At 53.0% G+C, this 25,198-nt stretch overlaps 1 protein-coding gene across 5 annotated transcripts in view; it reads left to right on the top strand.

Moving 5' to 3' along the window:
- The window catches only part of ARHGAP39 (Rho GTPase activating protein 39), a 155,737-nt gene that overhangs the window by 88,142 nt on the left and 42,397 nt on the right, over positions 1 to 25,198 (top strand). For 4 of the 5 annotated variants that reach the window (XM_087736108.1, XM_087736028.1, XM_087736201.1 and 1 more), the window contains exon 2: positions 3,340 to 3,771. In XM_087736108.1, the coding sequence (XP_087592234.1) occupies positions 3,340 to 3,771 (432 nt within the window). Of the gene's footprint in view, positions 1 to 3,339; positions 3,772 to 16,743; positions 16,972 to 25,198 lie in introns of those variants that run through there. The other variant, XM_087736431.1, reaches the window with a different exon arrangement.

Raw genomic sequence — 25,198 nt, 5'->3', positions numbered from 1 at the left:
AGATTCAGACTGGATCTAAGGAGGAAATTTTTGACAATGAAGGTAGTGAAACACTGGCAGGGGTTGCCCAGAGCGGTGGGAGATGCCCCATCCCTGGCAACATTCTAGGCCAGGCTGGACAGGGCTGTGAGCAACCGGATCTGGTTGAAGATGTCCCTGCTCATGGCAGGGGGTTGGACTGGATGGGCTTGAAAGGTCCCTTCCATCCCAAACCCTTCTGTGATTCTGTGATAACTGCAGAGCACTTGAGCTCTCGTTTCACCCTGGAGGGACCCTGGGTGAAGGACTTTTTATTCCTCCCTGATGCAGAGAGCCCAGTATCTTCTTGGTAGGAAGATCCAAAGCGCTGCTGAAGCAGCTGCCCTTAACCCCGTGGAGACTGTTTTAAACCAAGGTGGTCGAAGAGAAGCGTTAAAACGGGGAGCCAAGCACTGATGTCGATCTAGGGCCAAAATCATTTCAATGGAAAACGGGGGGCCGGTGCCTCGCGCTCAGACCCGCATTAAAGCCTTCGGTGGAAACCTGGAGAAAATATTTAACTCTGCAAAGCTTGAGGTGGCCTCCAGCTCTACTGTCGTGCTGCATTAAGGCTGCTCGTTAGGTCTGAGCTTTGCAGAATGAGACGAGGCATGGTGGAAGATTTACGCTTCTCCAAGTGCTTTTAGTCTCTGTTCTGCAAGGAAAAGCTTAACTGCGACTTTTTCTCTCTATGCCAAGAAGAGGTGGAGATGTTTCCATCATTTAGATATGTTTGCACAAAGCTGGGAACCTCTGGCACCTGAAAAGCCTGCTCCTTTTTATCAATCGAGCGGTATAAATCGAGTTGGAAGATGAGCTGGACCAGCCGGAGGCCTTGGGGCCAGGCTGCCAGCGTCTCCGGCTGCCCGGGAGCAAGGCCTTTTTTTCTTGCTTCGCTTGAGCAAATTGGACATTTCTGAAAATCCCACAAGGACTCGGTCCCAGCAAAAGGCGGGGAGATACGATCCGTCACTTGTCTGACTCACTGAATGTGTCAGTTTTAAATGCCACCTTGTTTGATAAGCTTCGCTTAGCACGCTGGGGGCTTTTTCTTTTTTTCCCTTATCTATTTCTATACCTTTCTTAACAGACTTGTAAATGCAGACGAGGACAAATTCCAAGGAAGAAATGTTAGTTAATACGAACATCCCTTGTATCTTTTTACATAAGCCCACGCAAAAATGAGGAATTTGGATAAGACATGGCTGCCTGTAAGCCTCGGGTATCCCCCGGATTAGCCAAAGGTGACACCTGCAGTGTTTGGGGTAATCTGAAAAATTGGTGAAATTGTCTGTTCTTTGGGCTTACGACTTCTTTTAATCCTCTTTTGCATTTCTAAGCTCCATGTACTGCTTTATGATTTCAATACCCGCCTGCGCTGTGTTTCTGAGCGAGCTGGATCACCGCGACGGGCTGGTGGTGCCTGGTCCTCAGCAGGGGATGGGGTGGTGGGAGGGAGGTTAAACCTCGTTTAATGCTCCGTATTTTGGCGATGAGCTCCGTACTCTATGCAGAGACCAACTCCTAATGCAATAAATGCGCACGGGGCGGGCACCGAGCAGCGTGCAGCGTGCAGCTGAGCTCTTCTCCCTGGGATCCAGTGATAGGACGCGTGGGAATGGTTCAAAACTGCGCCAGGGGAGGCGTAGGCTGGACATGAGGAAGCATTTCTGTACCGAGAGCGTGGTCAAACACTGGAACAGGGCTTCTGAGAGAGGCGGTCGATGCCCTAAGCCTGTCGGTGTTTCAGAGGCATTTGGACAATGCCCTTAATAACACGCTTGAACTTTTGGTCAGCCCTGACGTAGTCAGGCAGTTGGACTAGGTGATCACTGTAGGTCCTTTCCAACTGAAAATATTCTATTCTATTCTATTCTATTCTATTTTATTCTATTCTATTCTATTCTATTCTATTCTATTCTATTCCATTCCATTCCATTCCATTCCATTCCATTCCATTCCACTCTATTCTACACCCCTTCCCTTCCCTTCCCTTCCCTTCCCTTCCCTTCCCTTCCCTTCCCTTCCCTTCCCTTCCCTTCCCTTCCCTTCCCTTCCCTTCCCTTCCCTTCCCTTCCCTTCCCTTCCCTTCCCTTCCCTTCCCTTCCCTTCCCTTCCCTTCCCTTCCCTTCCCTTCCCTTCCCTTCCCTTCCCTTCTTCCCTTCCCTTCCCTTCCCTTCCCTTCCCTTCCCTTCCCTTCCCTTCCCTTCCCTTCCCTTCCCTTCCCTTCCCTTCCCTTCCCTTCCCTTCCCTTCCCTTCCCTTCCCTTCCCTTCCCTTCCCTTCCCTTCCCTTCCCTTCCCTTCCCTTCCCCTCTCCTCTCCTCTCCTCTCCTCTCCTCTCCTCTCCTCTCCTCTCCTCTCCTCTCCTCTCCTCTCCTCTCCTCTCCTCTCCTCTCCTCTCCTCTCCTCTCCTCTCCTCTCCTCTCCTCCTCCGTGCAGAGCCCAGGACACGGTCAGGTCTGTTCAGTCCTCGCTGGCTCCATCCCTCCCACCGTTGGGTTTCGGTGTCGATGCAGCCTGTGGTTATCGCTGAGGCGAGGTGTGTCAAGGCGGGCGGTTCGGGGACGGTGCCGGAGGTGGGACGCGCATGCCGGAGAGCTGGCGTCTTTGCCCGGTGTTGAAATCGAGACAGACAGAAGGGATGTCGGCAGAGCCATGCAGGAGCCCGGCGCTGGCACACCGGCGTTCATGCCAGGGAGCAGCGCTGCTCCAGGAGGGCTGAAGGGCACTGAAGCCATCATCTGCAAGTCTTGCGTGGACAAATGCTGCCGGGCTTGGTTGTCTGGGCAGCAGCGCAGAGCTGCGGGGTGGTCTTGCAGAAGAAGTTCATCGCCAGGTTGGTGCCTCCGGTTGGGCTCCATCCCTCCGGTCTCTCGCCTCCCCCCTGCCCTTCGCTGCCAACGTCGTGCTGAGCGCGCTGCAGCCGCCGGGTCTGTGCCGCGAAGGGTTCAAAACGCAAAGGGCTCGGGGTGGAAGCCGTGAGCCAGGGCGAATGCTGGGGTCCTGTAACCCAGGCGTGTGTTTTAGCTGGCCTGCAGGCTTGCTGGATTCCCCTGGGAGCCGAAAAGCGGGGAGCGGTTTGCAGCCCTTCGCAAATGCTCTGTTTCGTGTAAATAGTGCTGCGGGACTCGGCGTCGATGGGGGAGGAAGAAAGAGTCGATGTCCTCACCCAAGCCGCTCTTCTTCTCCGTCCTGCCTCCCCCAGCGCCGTGAGCGCTTGCTGCAAGCATTGAATCGTAGAATCGTAGAATGGTTTGGGTTGGAAGGGACCTTTAAAGATCATCTAGTTGAAGTCTCCCTCTCTCTCTGTTTTCCTTCAGGCTGGAATGGGTGGAAATCATCGAGCCTCGAACCCGGGAGCGCATGTACGCCAACCTCATCACGGGGGAGTGCGTGTGGGACCCTCCCGCCGGGGTGCGGATCAAACGCACGAATGAAAACCAGTGGTGGGAGCTCTTCGACCCCAACACCTCCCGTTTCTACTACTACAATGCCACCACGCAGAGGACGGTGTGGCACCGGCCGCAGAACTGCGATATCATCCCTCTGGCCAAGCTGCAGACCCTGAAGCAGAACACGGAGTCGCCAAGGGCTTCCACGGAGAACAGCCCCGGGAGGAGCAGCAATGTCAGCAGGGAGGGCAGCACCAGCTCCTCCCTGGAGCAGGAGCTGGAGGGCAGCGAGAAGGTGCAGGAGCAGAGGTCGAGCCGTCAGTCCACCCAGTATGCCATAGTAAAAGAAGAAACGGAAAGGTAAAAGCGAGGCTGGCTCTGCCGGCACATCACAGGCGCGTGCGGCCGAGCTCGGTGATGGGTTAACGCAATAAAAATTGCAAGTTCAGATACCCTGCTAGTCTCCCAGCGCTGTGGAAGAGCAGAGAGCAGAGCCCTTCTCTTCATTTCTGTTGCGTAGAGGTATTTTACGGACGGCTCTTCCAGCTAGATTGCTCATGGGGCTGTGCACCAAATCTCAGAGAGCGGGTTTGCTCCTCCGTAAAGCAATTATAGGAGGAAGAGGTATAAGCGCACGTGAAAGGCATTTCTCCTTCTTAGGGGCAACTTAGATGTTCCCTCTGGAAAGGTACATTAGAGGAAGAATTCCTTGTCCTCTGAAATACATGGGTTTAGAGAGTGGCGTGGTTTTAAATGGTTTCCCTGGATTAGATCTCCCTAATAAGGCAGCGTGATTCATGCTGCAGCCACGGGTTGTCCCGCTGCTCTGCAGAGCTCCTGGCAGAGATGATTCCTCTTGTAAAGGAGAAGCTTCAAACCGAACAGTGAGCGAGCGCTCAGTTTCTAAGGTCCAGCTGCATACGGACAACGTGCTGAGACGCCTGCTCTGCGCCCGGTGTTTCATGCTTTGATGGCTCGCAAGCTGCAAATCGGGCGGTTCGTTACTTCATAAATTTATATTCTCTTCAACCGATGCCTCTTAGGTGTTAATAACCGACCAGCGTCACCGGCGAGCAACCCGCCGCGCAATTTCTGCTCGCAACTAGTTCTGCGTCCTTCCAGCTGGCGCGCAGAAACTGCGGCCGGGTGATCTCATGGCCACGCAGGACGGGAACGGGAACTCCCAGCTCAGCGAGTGCTTTCATGTGGGACCTCCGACGTGGCCTTGCCCGCCAGGGCAGGCTTAATCTCCCCGAGCTTTTGGAAGATCCCCTTTGATAAAATCGCGGAGCACGGGGATCTTTCCTCACAAGGCAGGTGCTGTTTGGAGAGGGAGATAGTTTTGATGTTCAATGACAAGGACGCTGGGTGGCGGACACGGCTGCCCACGGTGGCCAGGTCTAGCTGGGTCTGTGCAGGGTACGCTGCTGGCTATTTAAGCCAGGCTTTGCTTGCCCATCCCCAAAAATACTGAGCTCTGACCTTTGACAGGACAAGGGGTAATGGTTGTAAACTAAAAGAGGGTAGGTTTAGATTGGAGATTCAGTGTTGCCAGATGCAGCCTGCACAAGCAGTCTCTGAAGGACGATGTTACTTGAGGCCACGAGCTAGGAGCAGGGTACAGTAGGTTGCTGCCTGTAGCAGGTCACGGAATCATCGACTGGTTTGGGTGGGAAGGGACCTTTCAAGCTCATCCAGTCCAACCCCCTGCCATGGGCAGGGACATCTATAACCAGATCCGGTTGCTCACAGCCCCGTCCAACCTGGCCTTGGATGTGTCCAGGGATGGGGCATCTCCCACCGCTCTGGGCAACCCCTGCCAGTGTCTCACCAGCCTCAGCGTAAAACATTTCTTCCTTAGATCTAGTCTGAATTTACCCTCTTTGAGTTGAAAACCATCACCCCTTGTCCTATCGCTGCAGGCCCTGGTAAAAACTCTCTCCATCTTTCTTACCAGCCCCCTTTAAGCACTGACAGGCCACAAGAAGGTCTCCCCGCAGCCTTCTCTTCCCCAGGCTGCACAACCCCAACTCTCCCAGCCTTTCTCCATAGCAGAGGGGTTCCAGCCCTCGGACCATTTCCGTGGCCTCCTCTGGCCCCGCTCCAACAGGTCCATGTCTGTCTGGTGCTGGGGACCCCCGAGCTGGAGGCAGGGCTGCAGGGGGGTCTGAGGACATCGGAGCAGAGGGGCAGAATCCCCTCCCTCGCCCTGCTGCCCACACTGCTCTGGATGCAGCCCAGGAGAGAGCTGGTGAAGCAGGAGCTTGTTCCCGAAGCAGCGTGAAGGGTTAACAGGCATCGAGTGAGTGAGCTTTAATCTCCTTGGGCTTTGCTGCAGGATCAGTGGCTTCCCGGGGGAAGGTCCATTCCCCCTAGCGCTCGCGCGCTGGACCGCAGAAGCTAGCGTGGACGCTGCAGGTCACTAATCCGACCTGTCCTCCACCCACACGTTCTCTCTCCTTTTGCAGTGCTTGGGCTAGGCAGGCGTATTACGGGATGCAAAGCTGCTGGGTAAGGTGGGAGGACTGCACCTGGGGTCTCAAATAGAAAGGCTTAACCCATGGAAACCTTCTGCTGGCTTTGCTGCTGGAGGAGAGCAAGCCAACCATGGGTGGATTTGCTCGTGGCTGCTGGATGGCCACGCGTCCTTTCAGCCCCGGCAATTCATGGCCTTGGCCTTGCCGGGGGCTGACACGGAGCCCATACCAGGTCTCCTAGCTTTAAAAATAAAATAAAAATTAAAAAAACAGATGCCACTAGAGGGAGCAGATATTCCTACTCAGTGGACAGTTTCCACCTGCATCCCTGGGAGGTGACACAACGGTCCTGTCCCTTCAGCCCAGCCAAACGTCCCGCTCCGGTGGAAGCACACCAAAGTCACTTGATCCTCATGTCCTGGCTGGAAAAAAATCACGTTCCCTTGTTGACCTTCCCCTCTGAGCATGCTGGAAAGCTTTGCTGAGGCCTCAAGGTCAGTGGGAGCCGCTAAGGGAGCGATTTCCCAACGGAGAAGTTTTACCTCACCCCCTCCAACCCAAAGCTCTCGCCACGAGGGAGGTCCGGCTGCAAAAACCACCTTATTCCCACCAGAAATGGGACGGCGTTTGCCGCAGTGGACTCAAGGGAAGGGGAGAGGCTGTGGGTTGCAAGGGGAGTTGCTGGAGGCAACGGCCAGGGATGATGGGATGGGGTTGTTTGCTCCACGGCCCTGGGGATGGCCAAAAACCCTGGGGGTTTTACCCAGCTCTGATTTCTATAGCGAAGCACAGATGAAGCAAGGCTTGCTTATGCCGATCTGCGGGAAAGCTTCCAGGGATGCAGAGATTTCATCTCCAGAAGTGGCTGATGCTCTCCGGCCCGGGACAGATAAAGCCGAGCATGAGCTGTGCAAATTAAAAATTGATTTTTGATTGCGGCGATAGCAGCTGCAAAGGGCAGAGCCAGTTCAGGCGTTTGCACCTCGAGCTTCTCAGCATTCAGGGTATCTCTGCGTTTTAGTGTTGGTTTCTGACCACGAGCACAAGCCAAAAAAATATGTATTTCTATACAATATACTTATTTCCGTACCTGTCTGAGTCTTAAAACTTAGGAAAGCTGCTTCAGACGAGGAGCATTACAGCGCAGACGAACCAGGCATTTCTCGTGGGGCTTAAAATATCTGAAGACATGAAAACTTCTGCAGAAGGAAGCAGCGAGTGCCATGCCTCTTTATAGCCGAGGCATGAATAGGAAGCCACTCGCTGGAGGTCAGACAGTTGCTGGCTCTCAGTGACCCTGTGGAAGAAGTTGGTTTTTTATTTTATTTTATTTTACCTTCATCTTTTGCTTGTAAGCATTAAAATGTATACCACCATGGGTGCCTTGGGTGAGCAGAGGTGAAATTTTGACTGCTAGTGAGCCAGATCTTGAACTTACGTGATTTTTCAAGACACCTCCAGCCCTGCTTTCAGCGACGTCTCTGATGCTGCGGTGGCTGGCTACCAAAGTGATGGCTTTGAGCTGGTGGGTGTATGAACGCTAGCCATGGGAGGTGAGGGTCAAACTGCGTTATTTCAGTCTTCCTCGATGAAGAGCGCTGCTTCAGCCCTTTGCTGTAGGGACCGTTGAATCATCGAATGGTTTGGGTTGGAAGGGACCTCCAAAGGTCATCCAGTCCAACCCCACTGCAATTGGCAGGGACATCTTCAACCAGATCAGGTTGCTCCTGATCTTGTCCAACCTGACCTTGAATGTTTCCAGGGATGGGATGACCTTAGAGGACTGATTTTGGCAAGGCCAGACCTGCTGGCTGCTGCTCAAGCACTTGCAGGACTTAAGGGTGTTGGAGCTCCCACCTTGGACCTCTCTGCACCCAGGGCTGCATCTGAGCCTTGCTGTCCACGGGCAACCAAGGAGGGACCCTGAGATGGGGCCGATATGTGCAATATCAGGGTGGGGGGCAATTATTCGGGGTCACCTCTGCTTGGGGCAGTTGGAGTTTCTGAGGATGGATCTGGGCATCACGTGGTGTGTTGGAGATGACAACTGGAAATACTTCATTTGCATCAAAAGGAGGAAACAGACAGGGATTATTTGTGAGGCTGGGGAGGGGGTGGATCTAGAAAACGGGGTGGTACGGGGCAGGTTGAGTAATCGCCTTCAACCAGAGACAGGGTTGAAGTCTCCTTGGTAGGACAATTTAAAAAGATGTTTTTCCAGTGCTTGGTTTTGTTTCCAAGAAGAACCAAGGCTGGAAGGGAGCTCTGGTGGAACCTCCTGCTCCAAGTTTCATAACATGAAGTCTTATAGTCATTTCAACAAGGTTTCTGGCTAAGAGTTTCCCTCTTGAACTTGTCTGGTCTTAAAAGGGAGGTCAACTGATCTCAGTGGAGTTTGCACTCAGAGATGCCCCACACCCTGCAGTGATGGAGGATTTAGGAACCAGAGCATCTGGTTTGGTAGGAGACGGCAGAGGCTGCTCCGAATCCATTCCTCGTGTCCTCGGTGCAGCAGTGGACCAAGTTGGGGCTGGTCCCATCACACGCGTGCGGGTCGGGGATGCCGTCGGCCCCTGCATCCGCAGGGAACGTGCTGTTGCCAAGCGCTTGGGTCTCGCCGGACTTGCCTTACGCTGCCGTAGTGAGATGGGTTTAGCAGCTGGATCCGGCTCCGGAGGCCGCGGTAGGAAGTACTGCTGTGTCGTCTCAACTCGGTGAGCCGGCATCTGCTCATCTTCAGGATCTCAATAGCAGGTTTGTCTCGGTGGTCAGCAAAGGTAGAGCTCTTCCCAGCAGGAATTTCTTGCTTATGCTGTCTTGCCCTAGACTTGCCTTGCTTGTCTTAAAACGGTAACTTTTCTACAAAGCATAACATGACAGCTGTGAAATCTCTGAGCCGGCTGCAGCCGGCGCGTCGGCTGGGTTTTATGCCAGGTCACTGGGTTTTTCTACTCTGTCTGAAAGTGTCTGTGGTTATTGGTCCGTGCAGAGTCATCCCACTGCTCACAATCCTTGGAGAAGGCTTTGTGGGGAGCAGAAAGGACCTGCTCGTGCCGTCGCCCATGGACGATTTGGCTGTGCTGCCAGCGGGCAGCATCTCTACCCCTGCTTCACCAGGGAGCGGTGGCAAGCGGAGGCTTGAAGGACAAGCAGGTGGACCTTCTCTGACCATCAGGAGAGCTTGCCTTGGACCACCACGCAGGACCCTGAGAACAGGGGGTCTTTACCGAAGTCCCATTTACCATGAAATTGCGCCCAAGTTATTTCTCACTGTTCTCGCAGGTCTCCCCCCGATTCTGAAGCCTGGCATGATATTGAAGAAGAGAAAATGCAGCGTTTAAATCTTCCTGGATTAAGTGTAGCTGAACTGAAATAGCTGAGGGGTATTCCCTTACAAACTGATCCCCGGGACGCGGCCGAGCTGTCTGGGGTCGAGGCGTGATTGTAATCGGTCCTGTCGGGTGTCTGGGGCAGAGCGGGGCGGCTGCAGGTAAATGCACGGCTTTAAAACACAAACTCTTCTCCCTGGTGCAGGCAGCAGCCATTTTCTGACTGCAAGAGCCCAAAAAAAGCAGCTCTGCAATTTAAAAGATGGCTCAAACCTAGAAAATGTGTGTTTTGAGTGTCTGGGGAGCTGTTCCGCTGTGCCTAATGTGAACAAAACCACAATTTTGTTCGCAGTTCTCTCAATTTATATCCTTTTTCTGAAGGCATTGGGAAGACTTGCTGTGCTCGGGTTTGGAGCGCAGGTGGATCAATGACATAAGTCTCTGTAGCATCTGCTGCACGGGGATTTTCCAGGTCCCTGCAGGGATTCTCAGCCCTCCTCCAAAACAAACCTCCGCCACGAAGAGAAACCGAGGAAGGACGTGGGGTTGCTTCCCAAAGCCGTTCAGCAGGGCTGCAGCATCGAGCAGATCCCAAAGACCTTCCTTCCCAGCGTCTTGCCTCCGGCAGTAGCGTAACGCATGAAATTCAGAGCATTTCTTCACCCGAAGGCTGGATTTTCCCCGTTGGACGACATCTTCATGCCTGGTGGCAGCTCAGTTCGTGAGGATGCTGCATCTCAGGGCTTGGGTGTTGAGGAACTCTTCTCCCGCGGTTGGGTCAACATCACACCGGCTACGTGGTGGGAAGGGGAGCACAAGCCTGCTGCATCCCTGTGCCAAAAACAAGCGGTTCTCCTCAATTTAGGAGCGCTCCACCCAGGACAGAAAGCTGCCAGTGGTTCCTGTGAGCCCTCACGTGGACCTGGCCTCAGCGCAGGTTCGGGCAGGGTTTGTAGGATGGGCTTTCTTCTGGGTTGCCATCTCTTAAAAACCACAACCTGCCAAACTTTGAGAAGGGGTTTTTTGATGCATTGGCATGGGCAGCTTGGACAGAGGAGGGATGTGACCATTGCTGCTGGAGCGGGCAGCTTGGGTGCCTCTTGTCCCCTTGCAGCTGATGAAGCCAAGCGCTGAGGCCTTTGTATAAAACCCACGTAGCTCCGGGAACACCACTTCGGCATTTCTGAAAGCGGCAAGAAATAAGCTCTGCTCCTTGTTGCCTTCTCCATCTGCTGGTACCGGAGGACTGAACGTTTCTGCACTGCTCCCGAGGTCTAGAAAACCCCCCCGCAAGCAGCCAAGGTGACCTCTGCAAGCGCAGCCTTCTCCTCTGCGTGTCTACCGTGGAAGGACTTGTTCTGAAACAGCATTTGGTGGCCTTTACACCGCCGTGGTGTGTCCATCTGGGAATGGGCGTCTTGATACTGCCAATATCCCGAGGTTGGAACACGGCCACCCATGGCTTAATGTTTTTATGGGTTAAGTCCATAAAGCTTGGTCAATATTTAATGCTGAGATAACGCACGATGGGAAGAGTTTCCCAAAGGATGTGCTGGGTTCTCTACGGCCGTATCGACCTGCTCCTTTCTGATATGTGGTCCTGACTCTTGAAGTGAAGGCTGGGAGTCAGGAGCTTCTTCTGGGTGAAGGTCAGAGGGCTGGAACACCTTTGGTATGGAGAAAGGCTGGGAGAGTTGGGGTTGTGCAGCTTGGAGAAGAGAAGGCTCCAGGGAGACCTTCTTGTGGCCTTTCAATACTTAAAAGGGGCTGATAAAAAGATGGAGAGAGATGTTTTCCCAGGACAAAGGGCAGTGGTTTTAAACTGAAAGAGGGTAGGTTTAGGTGGGACACAAGGAAGAAATTTTTTACGCTGAGGGTGGTGAGACGCTGGACCAGGTTGCCCAGAGAAGCTGTGGCTGCTCCATCATTGGAAGTGTTCAAGGTCGGACGGGGCTCTGAGCAACCTGATGTAGTGGGAGATGTCCCTGCCCATGGCAGGGGACTGGACTAGATGATCTTTGAAGGCCCCTCCCAACCCAAACCATTCGATGAAGTTTTTGCTCCACTACAGGAACAAAAAAATAGGAAGAATTTGTTGAAGCCTGGAATCCACTCCCTGGCTGCTGTTACACTCATCTAGCTCCGCCCTAAATAGCTGCATCGTCCCTCCCATCACTGAAGGGCGAAGAGGATGGTCCAGAAGCCTTCTACCCTGCCGGTCCCCAGCGCTGCGGGGACATCATGCCATACCCAGGCCACGGCATGCCACTGCAAATCCTTTTCTTCACAGTGTTTTATCCGCGGGGTGTTTTGTGCAAGTGTTCGTGCGTGCAGCCAGCGAGCAGAGCGGGAGGTCAGGGGACCGAGGTCCCTTCTGGCTCCGGTGGCCGGGAGATCCGGCACGGGCTCTGCCTGCCCTCGGAGCAAGCTCAGAGGAGTCCCCCTCGTTGCTACGGGGATGCTGCCAGCCTGGGGAAGGGAACGTTTGAGGAAATTGTAGGTATTATTGAAAGGGAGATGGTTTTTTTCCCCTCTTATTTGCTGCCTGTAGCAGAACAGCCACATCCCCGCTGTTTCCCTCGCCGTGCTCATTTCTTTCTTCCCTCCTCCCCCGTAAGCCTTGCAGAGGAGGTCACTGGGTTATTTTTCAGCAGACGTGAGGTTCCAGCTTATCGAACGAACCCAGCGAGATCCAAGGTGGTGACCTTGAACGGATGACGCTTTGACCACAGCCTTGACCCGCTGCCAGGGGTGCACCACCAGCCCACGGCGAGGGCTTCCAGGGCCACCTCAAGGGCTTTTACATAGACCTGCTCCAAACTCCTGTGGCTTTGGCCTCCACAACAGCGTGGAAGAAGGTCAATATGGTGTTACTACTAGGTGCAGCGCATGTTTGCCTTGCTCTCCCGTGTCCTCTCGCTTCCCATTTTCACCTTCGGTTGGACACACCTTGCCCAATAAAAGGATTCCTGTCCTCAGGACATGGAATAGTCCAGCATCCAAGTGGGCAGGGCTGGGGCTCAAACTCTTTTTTTCCACCCAACAGCCTTCAGGCAGCCCATTTCAAACAGCTGAATCCATCACAGCTGAGTTGCTCCGAAGGTTTTTGGTTTAACAATTAGCAGGCAGCCCTCTGGCTTCGTACTCTTCTGCTGGTTCCGTGAGATCCTAAAAAAAAAACCAACCCTTGTCAGGCATGATGCTGGGAAAGATGCTAATTGGAACCAACGGGGTTGGGGGGGAGATGGACAGCTTCATCTGCAGCATGGGAGGCAGGATGGGAAGGGGCTCTGGACTGTAATTAAAACCAAGAGCTCTCTGCGGGAAATCACTTTCCAGGTCACGCGTCTTTCTCCATCGCTTTCCCACGCTGCAAGCAGATTGCGCGTTGCACAGAGGCTGCGCACAAAGCCAAGCTCCCAAATTCAACGTCTTTTTGTCTTGTGTTATCCCGTGATATCGACGTAGCCGGGGTCATTCCCACCCCTATCATGACAAAAACCCAGCACTCTTACTCTCCAGTTGAGATCCTCATCTGCTGATGCTTGGCATCACCGTGGATTTCTCCTAATGAGCATGGATGGTCAAAGAGCAACTCGGTTGGCCCCTTCCAATTGAAATATTCTGTTCTGTTCATGCCTTTATGTACATTTCTCGCAGTGCCTCTAAGCAAGTCATGAGGATCATGGAAGTCAATCGGGTTAACCTGGATTCTGCTGCTGGGTATCCATGTGGATGCCGGGCCTTGAGTCCCTGTAGGTGACTGACTTCTTGTGATCACCTACTGTAGGTTGCCTTCTCTTAAGTATCGAGAGATTTAATGGTTTCACAGATGCTTAGAATCAGAGAATCAGAGAATCGTTTAGGTTGGAAAAGACCTTTAAGATCATCGAGTCCAACCATTAACCCAGCACTGCCAAGCCCACCACTAAACCATGTCCCTAAGCACCGCATCTCCCCGGCATTTAAATCCCTCCAGGGATGGGGCTCAACCACTTCCCTGGGCAGCCTGGGCCAGGGCTTGACAACCGTTTTGGTGAAGAATTTTTTCCTAATACCCAACCTAAACCTGCCCTGGCGCAGCTTGAGGCCATTTTCTCTCGTCCTATCGCTTGTTACTTGGGAGAGGAGATTGACAGCCACCTTGCTTCTGCTCACCTTGTTAGAGAAACTCAAATATTGAACCACTTCTGGGTGGGCTTCGTGGTTGGTGTTGGCTCCATTGGCCAGGGGTCTAGAGAAGTTCATGGAATCATAGAATGGTTTGGGTTGGAAGGGACCTTCAAAACTCATCCAGTCCAACCCCCCTGCCATGAGCAGGGACATCTTCAACCAGATCAGGTTGCTCAGAGCCCCATCCAACCTGACCTTGAATGTTTCCAGGGATGGGGCATTGCCCGACAGGGAGCAGCGATGCCTTTGGTCAGCCGGAGCAGGACAGACGTCTTTTCAGGACATCCCTCTTCTCCGGTTGTGATGTCTCACTCGGCTTCTTTTGGCCTCAATTTTCTTCCCCCCTTGCCAGCACCGCAGGCGCTCGAGTGCCAGCCGTGCCGGGTCTCACCCCACCTGGCTGGGTGGGTTTTGCACCAGATGAGAAGTTTAACGTCATGCTGTTCAGAAACCCATCTTCTGGGCTCAACGGGCGTCACGGGCTCCTCCATTAATCTCCATTCGCTCACCGTGCTCCAGTTTTGCGCGCTTATTGTCAAAACAATAACGATGTGAGCCAAGCCCTTGGATGATGAACCATCTGAAAAAATACGCGGATATTTGGAGATGACGGTGAGCGGAAAGTGCATTTCCAGCATAAAGCTAACAGCATCTCAAGATTTAACCACCCTCCTCATACCATTCTCAAATATTTTAGAGGAAAACATTCATATATTGCATTTCTTGCTCTAAGCCAGGGTGGAAGATGAAATCAGGGACAAAGCGCTCAGTCCTGTTTCTTTTTAATATCCTCTTCTTGAATTCTCCCCTGCCCACTGCAAAACAGGACTCTGGATTAGACGGATATTTGTCTAATGCAGCCAAGCGCTTACGTAGATCATCAGACCCAAAATACAGTTTACATAACTGTAAAGAAAAACATCTTTTAACTTTTATTAGAAGCAGTGGCTGTAATTAAGAGTATGAAGCCTTGCAGGCCAGTGATTAGAACAGAGGATTAGGCGCTGGGATTTCATTTCTATTCCTGGCTTTGCCATCGAGCTGTGCTATTTCAGTCAAGTCACTTTCCCTTATTTTAAAAATAAAAGCGATGTTGCTCTCCAAGCCGCTGTGAAATGGTGCCACTTCCTATTCTAGGGGGAAAAAAAATGCTTAATTTATTTTTTTTTTTTAATTTATTAGATGGTTGCTGTTCTGCCAGAGGTTCCTGTGCTAAAGCTGCCAGAAGCAAATTTGTGTCTATACTGGAGCTTTCGCAATCCACAGTTTAGGGTATTAATGGAAAAATCACCTTCGGAGTGTCCTCCACCCCAGCTGGGCGAAGGTCCACGACAGGAGAGGCCTCCCACTGGGAAAAAAATGCAAAGCTGCCTTTTTGCAAACGCCGCCGGCTCCGAGTGAGGCGGGAGGTGAGAGGCAGCTCCAGATGTGCCGCTCCTCCAGATGTGCTGCTCCTTCCCGTACGTCGCTGCGGTACAGAAGCGGCTACTGGCGTTTCGTGCTCCAGGGTTGGTGTTGGTGCTCCTGCTCCTGATGCTCTCTGCAGTTTTGAGGTTCACCGCTCTTCTTTGTGCCCACCGAGGGTTGCATCAGCATCGTGCTGGGGAAACGTGGGCGCTGCAAGGACCGGAGCCGACGGACCTTGCAACGCACGTACCCTGCGTGCGCTGAGATGAAGCGGTGCAGCCTCACCAGATGGCAAATGTTGGGAGTTTTTAGCATCTGCTGTATCTCCGTAGCACGTTGAAAACCTCGCCCAGGCATCTGACTTAGCGATTGTCATAAAAGACATTTGGCAATCGGGTTTGGAATCTGGCTCGGGCATAATTAGGCTCATAGAAGATCCCATTAGTCAAATAGGGGATTAGCCCAGAGTCCTGGGTCCCAGCTGCATTTGGGCAGGTGATGTGGGGGTTGGTGCTGGAGGATGCGAGCCACTCATCAATTTTAATTTGATTCCCCCCCCCCCCCCTTATTAAGTTGTCTTAATTCCCTTGGTCAGGGCAGTGTAGGGCTCAGGAGTACGCGTCAGGCTGTGAGCATCCCTCCAGCTCTTGATGTCCACGGTGAGGATGCAGCTGCATTGTGTGCCTGGTGCAGGCAACATGGGCTGGAGCTGCAAGAGCTCAACTTCTTTCTCTGGAGCCTGTTCTGGGATGAGCGCGGGGCTTGTTGATGCACGGGGTTGCTCTGGAATAGCTCCAGTATCTAAAGTCAAGATTTTTTTTGGTCTCTTCTCCCAAGTAACAAGCAATATGACAAGGGGAAATGGCCTCAAGTTGAGCCAGGGGAGGTTTAGGTTGGATATTAGGGAAAATTTCTTCACCAAGAGGCTTATCAAGCACTGGCACAGGCTGCCCAGGGAAGGGGTTGAGTCTCCATCCCTGGAGGTATCTAAAAGACGGATAGACGTGGTGCTTAGGGACATGGTTTAGTGGTGGACTTGGCAGCACTGGGTTGACGGTTGGACTTGATGATCCTAAAGGTCTTTTCCGACCTAAACAGTTCTATGATTCTATGGTTTGGCTGGAAACCCATGTGGTCTTAGAGATTAAAAAAAAAAAATGGCAAAACATGGATACTTGATTGATTCTATGATTCTGTTTCTGAGCTGCAGCCTCAGGCTCCCTTGAAGAGCCACGGAGATCTGGGGTTAGTGGGGAGATCTCTTCCCATTGCAGTAAGACGACTGTGTTGACATTTATTGTCTCTCAAAGTAGACTAACATGTTACAAGGCCTCCTTTTTCCGGAATAAACATTCAGATTGACATTTATTGAGGAATAACCATTTTGTTTGCATTTAGCATAACGCATATAGCATTTTCATTGCATCTTAGTCTAATGCGGTATTGGGTTTGCGTGGCAAGGTTTTGGTAGCAGGGGGGCTCCAGGGGTGGCTTCCGTGAGAAGCTGCCAGAAGCTTCCCCCGTGTCCGATAAGAGCCAACGCCAGCTGGCTCCAAGACGGACCCGCAACTGGCCAAGGCTGAGCCCATCAGCGATGGTAGTAGCACCTCTGGGATAATGTATTTAAGAAAGGGGAAAAAAACTGCGTAACTTCAGCTGAAGAGAGAGGAGTGAGAATATATGAGAGGAACAACCCTGCAGACACCAAGGTCAGTGAAGAAGGAGAGGGAGGAGGTGGTCCAGGCATCGGAGCAAAGATTCCCCTGCAGCCCATGGGGAAGACCATGGTGAGGCAGGCTGTACGCTGCAGCCCGTGGAGGTCCATGGTGGAGCAGAGATCCACCTGCAGCCCATGGAGGTTAACGGTGGAGCAGAGATCCACCTGCAGCCCATGGAGGTTAACGGTGGAGCAGATATCCACCCGCAGCCCATGGAGGACCCCACGCTGGAGCAGGGGGATGTCTGAAGGAGGCTCTGACCCTGTGAGAAGCCCGTGCTGGAGCAGTTTGTGAAAAACTGCAGCCCGTGGGAAGGACTCACGTTGGAGAAGTTGGTGGAGGACTGTCTGCCATGGGAGGGACCCCACGCTGGAGCAGGGGCAGAGTGTGAGGAGTCCTCCTCAGAGACAAAGTGCAATGAACTGACCACAACCCCCGTTCCCTGTGCCTCTCGAGGTGAGGAGGTAGAGAAATTGGGAGTGAAGTTGAGCCTGGGAGGAAGGGAGGGGTGGGGGGAAGGTGTTTTAAGACTTAGTTCTCATTTTCTCATTACCTTACTCTGGTTTGATGGGTAATAAATAACTCTAACTCATTTCCCCCAGTCAAGTCTGTTTTGCCTGTGATGGTAATTGGTGACTGATCGCTCCCTGTCCTTATCTTGACCTGTGAGCCTTTCGTTGTATTTTCTCTCCCCTGTCCAGCTGAGGAGGGGAGTGAGAGAGCGGCTGGGTGGGCACCTGGTGTCCAGCCAGGATCAACCCACCACAAATGCAAATCATAGAACCATAGACCTATCAAATGGTCTGGGTTGGAAGGGACCTTTCAAGCTCATCCAGTCCAACCTCCTGCCATGGGCAGGGACATCTATAACCAGATCAGGGTGCTCACAGCCCCGTCCAACCTGGCCTTGAATGTGTCCAGGGATGGGGCATCTACCACTGCTCTGGGCAACCTGGGCCAGTGTCTCACCACCCTCAGTGTAAAAAAAAACTTTCTTCCTTAGATCTTGTCTGAATCTCCCCTCTTTCAGTTTAAAACCATCACCCCTTGTCCTATCACTCCAGGCCCTGCTAAAAAGTCTGTCCCCATCTTTCTTGTAGGCCCCCTTTAAGCACTGACAGGCCACAAGAAGGTCTCCCCGCAGCCTTCTCTTCTCCAGGCTGCACAACCCCAACTCTCCCAGCCTTTCTCCATAGCAGAGGGGTTCCAGCCCTCGGACCATTTTTGTGGCCTCCTCTGGCCCCGCTCCAACAGGTCCATGTCTGTCTGGTGCTGGGGACCCCCGAGCTGGAGGCAGGGCTCCAGTACAGCAGTACCACTGCCTCTAAATGTGGCAAAGCCCTAGAAGTCACAATATCAAGGGCACGTGGTGGGGTGGAGTGTGCATGGGCAGCTCCTGCCAAGCAGCCGGCGTGGCGTGAGGGTGTCTTGGCGTACTTGCAATAACTTCATCATCTGCATGAATGTGAAGACCCTCAGCACCGATTTGAGTTCATCAGTTGGACCACATTAAACACCTTAAGTGAGGATTTTGCTTCAGCTGTTTGTCTACCTACAGAAGAGAAAGGGTATGGCTGAAGTTATGGTTGCACCAGCCCCACCATTGTTCTGTCTCCTCTTCATGGAAGGAAGAGCACACGGAGGAAGATGTAGCGTGTGTCTCTGGTACAGATGATGCACAACCTTGCTGCTGTGGAGAGATGGGTTCCGTATTGTCTTGCCAGTCGTCTCCAGTTCTGACGACCTAGTGCTCATCTTGACTTAAATACGTCTCCTGATGCCTCTTTTGGTCTTCAGCTTGGTTCTCGCAGAGGTGCAGGCTTTGTCCATGTTTGCCAGTTTTTTTAAATAGAAGGCAAGTGAGGGGGTAGGCAAGAAATGGTTGGGTCGGGAAGGAAGAGGCTACTCAAGGGAGAGCCGTGCTGAGGGCGGCGTTAGCAGGAGTATGGTGGCATCTGCAAGGGTGGCAGCCAAGGGAAAAGCAACCTGCCCACAGCCCTAGGGAATTAAAGCTTGGTCAGCATCACCTTGATCATGGAGCAAGTCCTCTTGGAAGCCATTTCTCCAGAGGTGGATGAGGCAAAGGTGGTTGGGAATGGCCAGCATGGATTTACCAAGGGTGAATCATGCTTGACCAACCCGATTGCCATCTGTGATGATAGGACTACGTATCTGGATGATGGGAGCATCTGCCTTGACTCTAGCAAGGTTTTTGATCTATCTCACATGGCATCCTTGTGTCCAAGTTGAGACATTAGAATCTAGACAGGGACACTACTGGTGGGTGAAAAACTGGATCATCAGGCTCAGGGGGTGGTGGTTAATAGTTCATACCCAATCTGATGGTTGGCTCCTCCCAGGCCCATCCTGGGACCTGTCCTGTTCCATATCCTTATCAGTAACCTGTGGAGGAGACAGAAGTCACCTTCATCAAGTCTGCGGACAAGCTGCTCTGCTTGAAGGTAGGGCTGACGTTCAGAGGGACCCAGATGGGCTGGAGGAGTGAGGCCAGGTTGACAAGAACCTCCTGAAGCTCAGCAAGGCCAGATGTAGCAGCTGGGATAGATTAACCCTCTCCAGACAGTGGCTGGCTGGGTAACAGCTCTGCTGAGGACCCAGGAGTCCTGGGCAGCTCTATGCTAAACACAGGTGACCAGTACGCACTGGTAGCAAGGGAGGCTGGTAGCATCCTGTGCTGTGGGACCAGGCCCATAGCTGGCAGATCAAGGGAAGGAATTAGTCTTCATTAGACCACAGCTGGGCACCTGTGTGTAGTTTTGGGCTCTCCAGGTCAAGAAAAACTTGATCCACTTGAGGGAGTCCAGTGGAGAGCCACCAGGATGGTCAGGGGCTGGAGGACATGACGTGTGAGGAGAAGATGAGGGAGCTGGGCTGACTTTGCCTGGAAAAGAGAAGGGGTTTGGAGGCACCTCGGGGCACCCTTCCAATACGAAAGCAGGACGATTGCAGCACTGCCATAGCAGGACCAGTCGGCCTTTTGGTTAGAGCAGGTTTCGCTTTCTGAAAATTTCTGGGTATGATTTTACCCGTCGGGACCTCTGGCATGCGAGTCGGTCCCTGCAGACCCATGTACGTGCAAGCCCTTAATGCCATCTCCCTCCTCCACTTCAGAAACTAATTTGGGTTGAGCTTTCTGGATTATCCCCATACCGGCAGAGTTCAGGAGTTAAGGCGCTGCTTTTGCAGCGCTTCTGCAGAGGTTCATGGGAAACCCACGGTGGTGGTTTGGTACCTGTGTCTCTCTGCAGAAGAGCAACTTGTACCTGTGCTTGCAGCTCAGTTTGGAGCTGGATGAGTCTTGATTTAAACGGCGAGCTGTGTTGAGATGCGTTAGCAATCGGGGGGCTGCTGAGGAACGAGTGCGCATTCCCTCCTGCTCCATCCTTTCCGGGGAGAGGACGGCAGCCTTTGGCTGAGGTTGGTTGAAGCTCTCAGCCCACCTCGGTGAAGTCTGGTGGGAACATCATAGGAAACCCACCTGCGAAGGTGAGTTTTTATTTGAGTGCCTCGCTTTGGTTTTCACTCAAACTGGCCGATCGTTGATTTAGGCTCCTTTAAAGCAGAATAATGGGCTGTTGGTACTCTGTTAACTAGATCAGTGAAGGAGGAGGAGGACCTCTTGGCTTCCTCTTTGCACCCAACAGTGAGAGGTGCTGTCAGTACAACCACTTATGCGACTGTTTATTTTGATGTAGGTTGTCCTACAGCTGACAAGATATCTGTGGCTTCACCAGGCGAAGCAGCAACTTCATTACCGTCACTCCGCTTCCTTGCTGCTGGCATCCCGTGCGAATCCAGATGCTAAAATCTGCAGCAAGGGCCACCTTTTCTGGCCAAGGTAGCAGCCTCCAAGTGTCTAGTTTCCCCAAGTTATTTTCTTGGAAAGGTGACTGGAGTGAGCATGGAGATGTTCCTCTGAATGAGGCTGGTTGTGCTGGTACTGGGCATCCTGGTGGTGGCTTGACCATCACGCGTCCTGTTGGGTACGTAGTTTTGGGGGTCGAGTGCCCATTGTGGTGGCCCAACGAAGTCTTGCTTTTTGTGTGCTCTCCCTTTCTCCTTGTTGCTGTTGGAAGCAGTGGAGGGAGGAGACTTTGCTCCGGGGTTGCCATTGCAGTTTTTCTTCTTATCTCTTGCATCTTCAGACCGTGTTGTCACAGATGCTCGCTTTGGTTTGTCAGCTATGCTCTATCCTACGGTGGCCAACCAGGCATCTCTTCATCTGTTTTACACAGCTGTGGATTGGCTTGGTGGATATCAGCTATTAAAAAAAATAGTGGAGGGGCTGTTCACAGGTGGGACGTGCGTGGTCCAGGTCTGGTGCTGCCGTTGTGGCAGCAGCCCGGCATCTGGGTTTGGAGTGCGATACACATCAGCGCTGTGACCCCCAGTTCCAGAGAGCCACAACGGAGCTGAAAACCCTCCGTATCCATGAAACCTGGGATCTGGAGGAGTGGGACTTAACTTCTGGAGGTGTGTAGGCCTCACTGATGGCAGTGGAAGAGGCTGTTTGTCCATCAGACAGGGCTGCAGGGAATTCAGCCTTCACCCGTTGGGTTTGATGGTCCTGTTTTGGCAGTGACCTGACTCCAGTTGAGTTTTTTAGAAGGAAGCTCCTACATTCCTACCGGATTTTCCCTGGGGATGCTGCTGTACGTCTCTGCAACGCAGAGGAGGCTGTTCCTGTGCATAGAGGTGCTGTAAACCGAGGAGAAGACCACCTCCATGGGCAACCACAGGCTGGCGAGCGTTGCGACAGCCAGAGCAGATGCCGGAGCTCTGAAGGCAAGACACCAGCTTGGAGAAACATTTGTCCTCTTCCCAAAATCAACACAGAGCCTTATCTTCTGCTAAGCCGGGGCAAGTGCAGGCATTTGTAGGGGCTTTTGCTGTGGAAAAAAAAAAAATCTGGTTGCATCCCATTTGTACGGCGTAAAGGTAATGACAAACGAACAGGATCGTTTGCTTATCTGCAGAGGTCTCTTTGATGCAGCCAGGCTGTAGCAATGCCAATTTTCCTTCTGCAGAGCAAGTTAGGCTGGAAGGAGTACAGTCAGCTCCTTGAAGCCTGACAAAACTGCTCTGAGGGCTTTGGTCTCTTCGATGCAAACTCGATTGCAGCTGAAATCGTCGGAGCAAGCCTGCTGTGAAGACAGATGTGTGGGACTGCTGCCTGTCCTGGGCTTTGGGACTGCTAAAACCAGGGCCCGTAATGTCTTCTGCACCTCATCAACAACCCCCCGCCCAGAATCAGGTCTCCTGGGAGAAGGTGAATATGACAGAAAAAAAAATCTGCTCTGCTAGGGGAGGATTTGGACTTGCAGCGTCAGCAAGGCTGTGCTTGGGACGTCAGCGGAGCAGCAGGAGGAAGGGAAGGGGTGGGCATCGCCAGATTGCAGCTCAGAGACCCCCAAGCCATCCGAAGCATCACCGTCCCCCAAGCGCCCACTTAGTCCCGTCAAGCACCAAAGAAGCCGAAACCATCGGGCGACGATTGCTGCCAGCTCATTCCCGCTGTTCCAGGTGTTAGGATCAAACTCCACGTGCCCCTTCTCGGATGCTCCTCCATCCCATCAGTTATGTTGGCAGACTCCGAGGACGGGCGGTTTTGGCAACGCGCCCGCGCCAGGCGAAAAACACCAGAGAGCTGTTTGCAGCCACAGCTGATGGAGCTGTTGCTACAGAGATCTTGCCAAAAACAGCCTCCAATCAGCTCCCAACACCAGTCAGAGCCCGGGGAGCCGGCGAAACGATGAATAGGTGTCAGCTCTGCCCATAAAACCCTGCGTTCATTCCTGCTGGGAACAGCGATTCGCAGCAGTCGCGTGGCTTATTTCCCCGAGTCTTTCTTGAAGTGTGTGCGTTTTGCGCCGCCTGTGCAAACGTGGCATTTATCCTCCCCTGTGCAATTTCCAACCTTCCCCCTCGTCCCACGACGTACCCGGAGGTGTGCTCCAGGCAGAGCCGTTGCTTGGTTTCCTCCTGTCCTTCATCCTCCTCGGATGCTGCTGCGAGCCGGTGGCTTTGAAGGACCAGCTATGGCTCAGTGGGCAGCACCGACCTGCGCCAAGCTGTGCCCAGGTTCATGTCTGGCCTTATAGAGCCTTGTTTACCCAACACCGAGATTTGGAAGGTGCTTCCCCCCGCCCCGACCCCCCCCCAAAAAAAAAAAAATCATTGTTGTGTGTCCCCACCGCCATGGGGAGTGCTGGAGATGCTGGCGTCCAGCAGAGATGGAGACAGGCTGTTTAGGCATCAGGAGGACCCCTCAGTAGAAGGGTATTTTAACCTCAGAAAAGCATGCATTTTCATCGAATCACCAAATGGTTTGGGTTGGAAGGGACCTTTGAAGCTCATCCAGTCCAACGCCCCTGCCATGAGCAGAGACATCTTCAACCAGATCAGGTCCAACCTGATCTTGAACGCTTCCAAGGATGGGGTAGACTCTTGGTTCCTGTTTTGCCCCAGCTGCGGTGGGATATACCCAAATATACCTTGGGGGGCACGCTGTGGGAGCACTGACCGCCCTTCTCCCAGCGGGATGGACGTTTAGGGTAACCTTCACCGCCACTACAAGACCGAAGTGGTGAGCTTCAAGCCGTTGGGTGTTAGTGCTGATCTCGGGCCATGTTAGTGCTGATCTCGGGCCATGTTTAGACGCGATGAGCTGTTTAAAGACGTTCCTGTAGTGGTTTTGGGCATAAGTGGGATGATCCAGAAGAGTTTTCACAGATGCTCCAGCTCCTTTGTGGCCAAGGACCCTGGGGTAGTTGGGTGCTTTTCTGCTGCCAGGCCCCCAGGTACTTGCGAGGCTTTTTCCTTCACCCTTTCTCCCCAGGTTTTTTTCCGTGGGTAGAGTAGATGGGCAAGGGATTAATTTGTTTTCCCCGCGAGCAGCATGGGCTAAGGCATCCGCATCTCTCCGGTGTGACGCATCCACCGCGCCCAGCGTCGCGCCGGCTCGTGGGAGGGGGCGAGCACAGCCGGGTAGAGCAGCGGTCCCCCCTTCCCATCCAACTTCCATTTCATAACCAGCCTTCATCTTGAATCAAAGGGGTTTCATTTCCCAGCAGCAGTAATTATCCCCATCCACGCTAACTCGGCATCCTCTGGCACATCCAGACCATCTCCGCCGAGGTTTCTGCGTGGAGGGAATCGACGGCTGAGCGAGTCCATCCCACCGAACGCCTGTCACGATGCAGGGAGAGCAAAGATTTGGTCTGGAGCCGCTGCTGATGCCCGGAGGCAGTGCGGTGGGAGCCAAGCGGGGGAATCTCCGTGGGTATCTGCGGGAAGACGATGGTTGCACGAAGCCGGGGGTGGCCGAGCCGGCTGCGCTCGCTTCTCCAAGACAAACTGAATTTCAGGGGGGTCGTTAAAAGTCACTCCCTGGGATTTCAGCATAAATGAATAGCTGCTGAAAGCTTGCTGGAGAGCCAGGGCAGGCTTGCCAGCTATTTCATATTTAAGCAGCAGCATTGTTGGAGTCCTGCAAGCCCGGCTTCCCGTGGGCAGCGATGTAATGGAGCGTTTGTCCCCTACCCCAGTAAACTATTTTTTTTCAAGGTTTTTAAGCCAGTGCCTCATGAATTGTGCTTGATAAAGGTCGGACTAACAGAGCTGCTGGATTAAAAGGAAGACTTTTTTTATGCTGAGGGTGGTGAGATGCTGGCACAGGTTGCCCAGAGAGGTGGGAGATGCCCCATCCCTGCAAACACTCAAGGCCAGGTTGGATGGGGCTGTGAGCAACCTGATCTGGTTGAAGATGTCCCTGCTGATGGCAAGGGGGTTGGACTGGATGGCCTTCAAAGGTCCCTTCCAACCCAAACCATTCAATAATCCTATGATTAAGGTGCTTTCTGCAATACCCGTCTCTATCCAGTGACTTAGAGCTGCTGTTTTTCGTGTCCGTTAGCTAAATGGAGATGGTGGAGCAGAGTTGACTTGCGCTCTTCTATGCAGTGACCCTGCTGTTGCGGGAACGAAGCAGCGAAAGGGTTTTGCTGGTGGGACTTTGCAGACCGGCACAAATTTGACCCATGCTTGAACACAGCCCGGCGTGCAGGGGCGTCAATTGGAGGGTGGCTTTTGCTGTTGGTCTTGTTGAAGCTGGTGGGATGATCAAAAGGCCAACAGGATTACGCTGAAATGATGATTTGATGGGGCTAAAGCAAGGCCTAAGCAAAGTCTGGGTAGCGATCTGTGCCGTTCTTCATGTGCCATATCATTCTCATGGGGCTTTCATGCCATAGCTGATGGCAGATCCGAGTCTAGGTCACCAGGAGGACCGTTGTCTACAGAGACATCGTCCTGCGGTGCTGCTTGAAGGTCTGCAAGCTTGAAGGTCTGCAGTCTTTAAGCCCCCATGACTGCTTCTTTCTGAAACCATGTAGATCTTTGCTTTTCTGAGTCTGATTGCCGAGAGTCTGCGTGGTTTGACAAGCTTCCACGCTCCTGCAGCAGAAGAGGTATTTTTGCTCAGGTTGGACAGAACCACTTGCTTCCCCAGAGGGATTTGGTGCCTGTAATTAAGCTGTTTCCCAAGTCTGAGCCAATTCTCCCCAGCTAACCAGCCCCTGGGCTGGCGGGGAAGCAGGGCAACTCTTGAGTTGGTTTTGTAGGTTGGGTGGCTGTCGCAGCAGTCCAACCTGCTCCAGGCAGC

Source organism: Nipponia nippon, unplaced genomic scaffold, assembly GCF_047370975.1.
Source record: "Nipponia nippon isolate SJK-2023a ecotype South Korea unplaced genomic scaffold, ASM4737097v1 scaffold_1, whole genome shotgun sequence".
In the NCBI taxonomy this organism is placed as follows: Eukaryota; Metazoa; Chordata; class Aves; order Pelecaniformes; family Threskiornithidae; genus Nipponia; species Nipponia nippon.
The sequence above is the reverse complement of the archived record's forward strand: the minus strand, read 5'-3'. Positions and strand labels throughout refer to the sequence as shown.